General features: G+C 55.3%; 1 protein-coding gene across 2 annotated transcripts in view; it reads right to left on the minus strand.

Annotated features, from left to right (window-relative positions):
* The window catches only part of LOC144933919 (proline-rich protein 5-like), an 18,714-nt gene extending 8,643 nt beyond the window's left edge, over positions 1 to 10,071 (minus strand). The window contains exons 1-3 of one of the 2 annotated variants that reach the window (XM_078859228.1): positions 8,783 to 10,071; positions 3,617 to 3,697; positions 1,538 to 1,586 (exon numbers count right to left, since the gene is read on the minus strand). In XM_078859228.1, the coding sequence (XP_078715354.1) occupies positions 1,538 to 1,586; positions 3,617 to 3,697; positions 8,783 to 8,928 (276 nt within the window). In that variant the 5' untranslated portion in view covers positions 8,929 to 10,071. Of the gene's footprint in view, positions 1 to 1,537; positions 1,587 to 3,616; positions 3,698 to 3,867; positions 3,935 to 8,782 lie in introns of those variants that run through there. The other variant, XM_078859229.1, reaches the window with a different exon arrangement.
* Positions 10,072 to 10,868: the final 797 nt, after the last annotated feature.

Consider the following 10,868-nt stretch of genomic DNA (forward strand, 5'->3'; position numbering starts at 1 on the left):
GCGTACGCACGCACACACGCACACACACACGCGCACATAGCCGTGTGCCAACCCGTGGAACCAGGGCCAGCATTCCGTTGCAGGCCAAAAGGAATTCATCAGTGTCACGCAGCCATTTAGCAAACTGTGTCCCCGTACAATTGAACCGTTTGCAAAATGCTGACCGCCGCAGGCCGCCCTCCCAAAAGGGGGCCAAACCGAATGGAAATGCAAGAGGGCCAGGAGTTGAGCTGCACGACGACGGAGGCAGCGTAGGTTCCCCGACACTGCGCAACGATTCACCGACGTCTGTCGGGCTCGCGTGCGCTCCGGGCACCGTCCGATGAAAATCGCGGTGGTGCCCGGTGGATTACAGGGCCGCACGGTTATCTCACAAGCCGAGCGACAAACCCCGAAATGGTCTCAGGCTCGTCCGAGCGCCGGCACCGTCGCATTAGAGGCGTTTGCTTCTGTCGCTTGGCAGATGTTCGTCGCTCCGGCTACTCCCAAAGCAGTTATCCTGCTCGGCCACGTCAGTGTCAAGTTACAGCTGTTGTTCTAGAGCAGTGCTCCTCAAACTATTTTGGCCCACGGACCGCTCAGCCGACGCGAACATTCACACGGGTCACCCAACCACCCCACACCCCTTACCCCTGGTGACTGAACGCATTCACTCATCTCTCTAAATACCGGTCATGCAAAATGATTAATGTTACTGGAATATACAAAAATATGAAATTAAGCAGCTATAATGTTTTGATTTTGGCGGGGAGAGACATTTAGATCTTAGGGTCAGGGTAAGTTTAATCCGGTTAGTTTACCTAACTCCATTTTTTTTAAATTAAATAAGATGAGTCAAATATTAATTAATGTCTGAAACAAAAGGCAGAGACGTCGTCGTTATTGTCCGGATCAGCCTGCGTTGGGGTCACAGCCACCACGGACCACCTGGGCGAGCGTCGCAGACCACTGCTGGCGGTCTAAGGACCGCTGCTCTGACTTTCGGTAAAAATCGCGTCGATAGGTTCAAAGAAAATATCTACGTGACTTTACCGAAAGACCCAAGAATATGAATTCCTGCAGTCACGAAAGCTTTAGGTCAAGATTTAAGAAGGAGGAAGAAGAAGGAAGAAGAGGACGAGGAAGGAAGGACATTCCCATGAATGACTATCGAAACATTTTGTATCGTTCCAACAGCCAGGGAGGTTTTCCTTCACAGCAAGTGTCACAACTCTCACGGAGCGAGGGTTCACCGAGACGCGAGAGTCGGCCGAGAGTGTCTCTTTGCAAGGCACTCGCCGCAACAAAACGTACACAGACACACGCACGCACGCAGACACACGCACGCAGACACACACACGCACGCAGACACACACACGCACGCAGACACACACACGCACGCACGCATACACACGCAGACACACACACACAAACACACGCAGACACACACACGCACGCAGACACACACACACACGCAGACACACACACACAAACGCACGCAGACACACAAACGCAGACACAGACGCGCGCACGCGGGTGTACGTGCATGCAGGTGCACCTTAAAATAGTCGAGAATGAGCGGGCCCACGTGAGACTTCAATAAATGCCTGCAGGGGGCAAGGGTTTGGAATTGGACGGGGGGAGGGGGGGTGAGAATGTGGGTGAGGGAGGGGATACGCAGGGTAATGGGTAAACCAAAAGTGAAGGCGGTGATGAGTTAATACGCAAGCTGGTCACACACAATGTAGGGTGCGATGATTCACCCACGGCCGCCCTCCCACGATTCCACCATTCGCAAATGGATTTTTTTTTTAACGTTATTCTCTAAAAAGAAAAAAACAATTCTTGCAAACTTTGTTTTGAGCCTCATTCCCCATATTTTAAACTTCGACTGCGGAATGCTCCGCGTCTCGTTCAGCACTCCCTGGTTTCGCTTCGTCTCATCCATCCCCGCCGACCTCACGATGCACTCGCCGCGTGACCTGCGGGCAATGCGTTCACACGTCTTGTGAGCGTTCTCTGACGACGCCTGGCTTGGTGCGATGCTGCTTCGTTGAATAATTGAAATGTTGTGTGGTGCCATATCTGTACCCATCACCATCACCACCACCACCCCCCTCACCCCCCCCCACCACTCCTCACCACCCCGCACCAGAAAAAGACAAAGATCCCCCGTATAGCCTGAACAGACTGTTGGGGCAAGTGCTGTTAGCGAGTAGCACCTATGAAGGCCGGCACGGCACACGAGGGGGTGGGTGGCCAGCACCACGCCAGACCGCCTTTGTCTCCCCAGTGGCGATGTTTACTACGCACCGCACCAGGTACTCATTTGAGGCCGAGTCGACCTAGGGGAGGCCCAGGACCAGTTCAAATAATTAATCGTCACCGGTGTTGGCCGTGAGCGGGAATCGAACCCGTGTTTGCCGGGTTCGTAGCGCAGCGTAGCGCTAACCGCTGCGCCACCGCTCCCCTCCACCATCCCCCACCGCCCCACTGGGGAGGAGGGTTCGCCCTTGAAAGAGAGCTGGCGAGCTCAACGGACTTTGCCCAGGGGATCCCAAAAATAACTTCCACGGTTTGATTAAAATTTGCATCTATCGGAACGAATCGACTCTCGCGCCTGCACGATGCCCGCGCGTGCGTGGCACGGCGGGCGGTGCTCAAGGTGCAAAGAGTTGGGCTACTTGATGAACGTTCGGGCAGGTATCCCTTGCAGCTTTGAATTCACTCTACGAGCGGCTATGCAGTCGGAAGTTGGACAACACTCTGTGTGCACTGTGTGTGCACTGTGTGTGAGTACTTGTATGCGCGAGTACTGTTTGTGTACTGTGTGCGAGTGCTGAGTACTGCGCGTGCGTACTGAACGTACTGTGTAGCGTGAGTACTGTGTATGTGTACTGTGTGTACTGTGTGTGTACTGTGTGTGTACTGTGTGTGTACTGTGTGCGCTACTCGGCAGGCAGCTGTTTCTCTTTGTGCGCCCTATTTTTTGGGAAAGCATCTACTACGCTGCCGCACCGAGCGAGGGAACCTGTAGGGGGCCGCAGCCAATCGGTAGCTCTTGACTCTCAACACTGTCAATCGTCTCCGACTCCAACCCGATCCGTATCATCGTCCTCATCATCATCGTCGTCACCATCATCCTCATCACAGTCCTCATCATCACCATCGTCGTCACCATCGTCGTCACCATCATCCTCATCATCGTCCTCAACGTCATCCGTATATTCCTCATCCCAAGGGGGGGTAGCTCTTTTTCAGAAGCAACCTGGCCACAACACGATAGCTCAACGAAGTGGCTTATCATCAAGTGGAAAAATTATAACAGCCAAATAATCTAAACGCGTGTTTCTAAATAATGGAGGGAAAAGCGGAGGACCCGGAGAAAAATCCACATGACCATGGGGAGAGAGAGACATCGCAAACTCCAAATATGTAACAGGCATCAGGGTCGGGATCGAACCCACGACCTCCTGCGCACCAGGCGAGGGAATTAACATCTCGCCAACGCTTCGAGCGCCCGTCCGCCTGCCCCTCCATCCGAGTGAAGGCCCGTGCGTGTGGTGGCGAAGGATTGTCGTGAGGAGTTGTGGTGGTGAGCCACTTGAGCCGCGTGGCCACCGACCTCGCCACTCACCGGACTTTCTCCGTCAACACGAAAAGCTCATTGTCCTTCAGGCCCTTGCGGGAAAACACGGCCACGACCCGCTCCTGTACACTGTGACACACGCACACAGACAAAGATCCCCCATGTAGCCTTAACAGACAGTTTGGGCAAGTGCTGTTAGCGAGCACCTATGAAGGCCGGCACGACACACGAGGGGGTGAAAGGTCAGCACAACGCCCGGCCGCCTTTGTCTCCCTAGTGGCGATGTTTGCACACCGCACCAGGCACTCATTTGAGGCTGAGTCGACCTAGGGGAGGCCCAAGACCAGTTCAGATCATCGTCACCGATGTTGGCTACGAGCAGGAATGAAACCCGGGTCACCGCGTTCGCAGCGCAGCGCGCTAACCGCTACACTCCCGCTCCTCCCACACGCACACTGTGACACGCACGCTGTGACACGCTCGCATACACACACACTGTGACACGCACGCATACACACACACTGTGATACGCACGCATACACACACACTGTGACACGCACGCATACACACACACGTGAACCCAGCGCACGTCAGTGTGGGGATTATGTCCACTGCAGAGTTTGATAGTGGCACTGAGTGTGTGTGCGTCTTTGTCTTGTTGTAGGGGGGAGGGAGCAAGTGTCGTGGTTAGCTAGCTCGCCGCGCTATGAACCCGGCGACCCGGGTTCGATTCCCACTCATGGCCAACGCCACTGATGATTATCTAACCGGTCCTGGGTCTCCCCTAGGTCGACTCAACCTAAAATGAATACCTCATGCGATGTGTAAACATCAACACCGTTGAGACAAAGGCGGTCGGGTGTGGTGCTGGTCCACCTACCCTCTCGTGTGCCGTGCAGGCTTTCATAGGTGCTACTTGCTAACAGCACTTGCCCCAAAAGTCCGTTAAGGCTATACGGGGGATCTTTGTATTGTGTGTGTGTGCTTGTCTGCCCATGTACATCAAGACCGTCTTCCTAAGCAGGACTCTTTTCACACGATTGACCCAGCACTGGCACACACACACACACTGGAACACAAAGATAAGGATCCCCCGTATAGCCTTAACAGACTGCAGGGGCAAGTGCTGTTAGCGAGCACCTATGAAGGCCGCACTGGCACATAACAACAACAACCGCCATTCGCCACGAAGTGGCGGTGACGTCACCACGACGCTTGTGCCAGGCTATGTGCACCTTGAGGCCACGTGAAGTGTCGAACGCCCGCTGGCAGGAGGTAACGGGGCTGACCCAGGTGCCACGGGTCGAATGACTGAGTCGACTGGCTGATGCACCACCTGTGCCCCCCACTGTGCCAACTTGCTGGCACAGTGGGGGGCACACACACACACTGGCACACACACTGTACACTATGAATAGCATATGCACGAGATGTGCTCAACTTAGTTGTGAATCAAATCACAGCGATCAAAGAGGCATTGGTTTCGCGTTGATTTCTCGCTCGCTGGAGGTCCCCGTGAAGACGTGGGAAAACGTAATTGTGGCTTTATTCACCATCAGATTCGGTAACTGCGCTTATTATTCGCGTAAGTTGAGAATATCTTGCGGAATTTTACGGAGCGAATCGTTTTTCTTCACATAGCTGCCACGACTGGCATCCTGAGCTGTGATATGGGCCTCATTTTTACATCATCGGCGTCTGGATTGTAATGGGTCCGTGATTGTGTGGAATCTGTCACACGTAGCTTATATTCACTTAAAGCCAATTCACGAAATAGGCAGTTACTTAAATGTAAATGGGCATTTTTATTCTGCTCACGAGTAACACACGTGTGTGTTCCAAAGGGTGTACACATTTTAATATCGATTTGCAACCACGTAAAAACCAATTTCATTGCACACTTATTCAAATTAAAACTAAAAAAAGTGTTTTGGAAATACGCTTATACATACACTTCAGTTGTAATGAGTTCACGATTCAACTTTATAACAATATCCCAACAATTACAACATCATCATGGTGAACAAACAGGCTCTGGAACGGAACGTGCCCCCTTCACTGCACACTGCTATCTCAAGCCTTCCCCCTCGCAGCGCATCGGAACGCTGTATGGGAATGTGGCCAAGGATTAGATTTGCATTGGGTGCCCACGTGCGGTGGGTACAGCGTGGTGGGACACAATGCATGGTGGGTACAGCGTGGTGGGACACAATGCATGGTGGGGACAGCGTGGTGGGGTACAACGTGGGGCACACGTGCGCCCACACGTTCAACCATCTCGCCCGCGCCGGTCATCCTCTGCGAGATTCTATCAGCTGCCTCACCTCCCTTCACCGGCTTCACATGATCGCCAGCAGGGTCGGCTACAGCATCTCCTGCCCCGTGCACTCCACGCTCACGGTAGAAGGCTAAGAGAGTGGAACGTGACCGAAGCGGTGGCTTTATCATGAGCATTTTCTCCAAGTGTTGGGCGCTCAGAGCTCACGTAGAACTGGTTCTATTGGAGCCCATCAAAGGTGCAGCATCATCAGTATTCATCGCTCACCGCCTCCATGTTCCATTCATCGATTAATCCACCTTGTAAGCATCAACTGACACTTGGGTTCGGAGCCCTAATCAACCTGAAGTGCTCCACGAAGCAGGCTCAACATGGGAAAACAAAATAAATCAGCTGTTGTCTTTAGCGGTGATAGAATCAAGTAAGCTAGCCTACTGTGGTTATGTCATGAGAAAAAACGATGGAACTTGTTTGGAACATTTCGATTTAAAGCTTTCGTGACTGCAGGGATTCATCTTCTTGGTTCTTTCGGTAAAGTCACGTAGAGTGGAAATAATAAAATAATAAAAATAAAACATAATAAAATAATTCTCACGACGTTTCGGCCACAACGCAAGCTGCCGTCCTCAGGTGGAGAACAGGTCCGTCGAGGAGACAGAGTCTGAATGTTGTTTGGAACAGCAGATTATGCGAGGAACAGTGCCCGGTTCACGTGCGCGAGGAAGACGAAGGATGACAATGGATGGATGACAATGGATGGATGACAATGGATGGATGACAATGGATGGATGACAATGGATGGATGACAATGGATGGATGACATCAGCGCATGGACGAGGCTCGCGCCGGAACAGACAGCGAGGACGGCAGAATACAGAAGTCAGTGGCGAAGGATTGCCCGTGGTGCGACCAACCCCTTGCGTTGGGGAAGACGAGACGAGCTCTTAATACATCTTGTAGCCGCGTGACCCTACGCGGCGTGTTCCTACGCCGTTACGTACGCGCAGTTTTGGGGGAGTTTTGATGACGATGCGACACGATGGGCGTTCAGAACCACAGCCAGGAGCAAACATCTGCAGCGACTTCTCGCTCCCGCGTGCTCTGGGAGAGAGCGTCACTCAATTGCGACGACAATCGCTTATCGCAACAGCCCCGCGGGTGACGCCTGCCAGCGCTGCACCTGCACCTGCTCGGGCTTCACATCTTCCACGTTGCTCTCAAATTCTCGCTGCGCTCTCGCCGAATTCGTTGCGCCGTCCTGAACTCCGACTCGGTCCCTGGCCAGTGCGGAGCCACGGAGTTGTCAGCGATCCCTTCCCACCACGCCTCTCGGACCCTCCTGAGCTCGGTGGTGCGAGACCTTCCACGTCCCGTCCGAGCAACATCTGCCCGCATCAAGGATGTGTCGACGGCGAGTAGGGCCGCCGTGTCCACCAGCATCAACTCGCTACGGCCTCCACAGCATTTCCCATCTCCGCACAAACCCTCGCCTCCAAAACTCCAGGCGATACAAAATGCCACTGTCACCCACGCCACGTAAAATGTGACCACGTCAATCCCCAGACTCAGAGACCTCTCCACTGGCTCCCAATCCAATCCAGGATAAATGTCATCGTCACCCCTCACTGTCTCCAATATCCTCCCTCCCCTGCCTATCTCTTCCCTCTCATCTCACTCTACTCCCCTCCACTCACTCTCCTACCTCTCCCTACTCTACACCATCCTCTCTACACACTCTCTTGCCTCTCCCTCCTCTACACACTCTCCTACCTCTCCCTACTCTACACCATCATCTACACACTCTACACACTCTCCTACCTCTCCCTATTCTACACACTCTCCCACCTCTCCCCACTCTACCCTCATCCCCAAGTCGCCAAAGCTTCGAATGCAGAGTCCCCCAGGCGACCTTCGACCCCAGAGCCCCCCCCCCAGGCAACCTTCGACCCCAGCGGGGGTGGGGGGGGGGTTGCTCATTCTCTCGTGCTGCCCTCGCGACCTCTAACCCCCTTCCCCCCACCGAACCAGGGAGACGTCGACAGCCTCCCCCTGCCCTCTTCTCCTCTATGAGCGAAGTCCTCCCCCCCCCCTGCCTGCGATCTGCACACAGCCGTTACGTCTACCCCAGACATGTCCATTACAAAGCCGAGCGTGGTCCCCCCCCCCCCATCATCATCACAGTGCTGCAGTCACACCCCCCCGCCCCCCCATCATCATCACAGTGCTGCAGTCACACCCCCCCACCAATGGTTTACAACGCGTGTCGGCCCCTCACGCCGACGATGTCTTATAGGTGAAAGTGCCGCCCCACCGCTGTGCTCTGAAGGCGAGTGAAGGACGCTGCCCTACTTCGCTGTGCCCCATCACGGGAGGCGCGCGGCAGCCACATGCCGCCTCGGGCTCCTTGAGGGCGATTCGCTCACCGCCCCCCCCCACTGCCCGCACCACCGCACTGACTAAATTGCCTGGTGAAGTATGGCCAATTGATTAAACGTCAACCCCCGCCACCACCAAACCCACGTCCTCAGCTCCCCACAACGAACACGACGCGAGGTGGGGGAGGGAGAGGAGGCTCGCTCCGTACGAAACGACGCGCGGTTAAGTGCTGACCGCACGCGCCTATCCCCCCCCCCTCTCTCACCTGCCCCCCCCCCTCTCACCTGCCCCCCCCCCCTTTCACCTGCCCCCCCTCTCTCTCACGTCCCCCCCTCTCTCACGTCCCCCCCTCTCTCACCTGTCCCCCCCACTCCCACCTGTCCCCCCCCCTCTCCCCCCCTCTCTCACCTGTCCCCCCCTCTACCACCTGCCCCCCCCTCTCTCACCTGTCCCCCCCCTCTCTCACCTGCCCCCCTCTCCCACCTGCCCCCCCTCTCTCACCTGTCCCCCCCCCTTTCTCACCTGTCCCCCCTCTCCCACCTGGCCCCCCCCTCTCTCACCTGTCCCAGGTGATCTCCGATCCCGGCTGCGGATGCCCCGAGAGGGAGGCGCGCTCCTCCTGGAGGCACGGCGCCAGGTCGTAGCGGAACACCTCGCCCTGCAGGTTGGGCGAGCTGCGGTACTTAGGTCTCCGCATGGAGCCCATGACGACGATGGTGGTGGTGGTGATGTTGGTGGTGGTGATGTCGTGCAGGAGGTCTCCGACTGAACTCTATCTCTTTAAACCCCCTTCTCGAGGCGGAGTGGTGGGGTCAGAGTGAACCCCCAACTCTCACACACCTCGCTCTCTATCTCTCCGTGGATCTTAGCGGGAGTCCACTCTCCTCTTACAGACCTCCTCTCTCTTGTAGGTCCGAATGAACCCCCCTGCTGAACCCCCCCCCACCTCCACAAAATATGTGCGGCGTGAGTCCTCCGAGTCAATCTCCACAGTCTCCCCGGCCGCACGGTCTCAACAGTCGCTCGCATCCAACGTCCCCCCCCCCCGGGGGTCGCTTTGACCGACTCCCTGCACGTCTCGCTAACGAATGCTCAGCACCACCACCACCACCCCCCGCTCCCCCGAGCGCGTGGCGTTGAAGGCCTCCTCGTGTCGGCCCCGCGGCAGGTGGCACCGAGTTGCGCGGCGAAGTCGAGAGCCTCCGACGAAGACAAACGCACTTTGACCTTTGTCTCGAGAAGAGTGGGGGGAGGTGTGATGAATTTGTAAATCGCGCACGAACCACCAACAGCCAACCACCACCAGCAGCAGCAGCACGACTAGAACTGCAACAACTACGACCAAAAGCACCGACCACGCCTCCCCTTGGGCGTCCAGAAATCGATGCGTTCCGCCGCGTTGACGCTGGGAGGCGGTGGCGGCGGCGAGATCCGAACCCAACCGGTCTTATCCACGGCTACATCGGAATGACGAGCGCACCTTGGAGCACTCGCGGGGCCGGTTTGAGCCGCATTCAGAATCCAACAATCGACCACCACCACCATTACCGCCGTCCCCCGTTCAACTGCATCCCGCGGGCGTTTGTCTCTGGACTGCTGTCTGCTGTGCTCCACTGTCGCGTTTACCTTGCAGGTCGCACTCTGCCGAACCCCGTTCTCTGTCGCACGAGAAATAAACCGCGTTGACTCTCTTCTACTGGGAAATCTGCCGCTACAGGAATGCATGCAGTCTACATTCTGAGCTACCACTCCACTGTGCTCTCTTGTCAAACACCAACACTGTGCTACACATTGCTTTGGCTCTCTACTCCGGTCAACTCTGTTCTATGGGTAACGTTGCTCTCAACTCTCTGGTCTCTCCCTCCGGGCTACGCAAGCTCCCCCTGGAAGCGTACAGTTTTGCTTGCGTTGCTTGTACGAACGCGGCCTGGCTGCGGTGCAAAAAAAAAACCCCGCCTCTCTCTCTCCTCCTCCTGCTACTTACTCGGTGTTAGCCCGGGTGCACTGGGGCGTGAAGGCGAAACCAGGGCACGCAACGCGTACAGCACGGGGAGCCAACCACGATGCAACAACAGCAGCAACAACAGCAGCAACAGCAGCAGCAACCCGGCCACAACTTCACGCCGAGATGTAGCTTCAGGAGCGGCTTTGCGTAATTTCTCACTCGATATTTTTTTATAATGGAACTCTGCGAGACTGACTTTTGGAGTGGGGATTATTGGCGTAAGGCACTACCACTAGAGTAAACAAGGCACAGCTATCCGCAATGATCCTATATTACTGTGCCCTATGAACAGGTTCATAGAAACACTCGGACACAAACGGTGAGATTGCGATGTGCCGAAATAATTCCCGGACTTTGATGGCTGAAATTAAGCACCGCGTAATGATGTTGGTTATTTGTGGTTGGTATTCAGAAGCAGGCGCCAAGAAGGCACTGCGATTATGCGTATTGTGAAAAACGCGTGTCGCAATGACCCCCCCCTCCCCTCTATCATGGCCCTTCCACATTCTTACACTCCACAATACACACACAGAGCCTTGTAAAAGCAACTATTGCGCGGGGTTTAAAGTAATACGGGGTTTGTTTGAAGAGCGAGAAGGGGGGGGGCAACTGTTGAAAAGAACTATCGCGCAGGAATCGCT

This window comes from Lampetra fluviatilis, chromosome 8, assembly GCF_964198595.1.
Source record: "Lampetra fluviatilis chromosome 8, kcLamFluv1.1, whole genome shotgun sequence".
Classification (NCBI taxonomy): Eukaryota; Metazoa; Chordata; class Hyperoartia; order Petromyzontiformes; family Petromyzontidae; genus Lampetra; species Lampetra fluviatilis.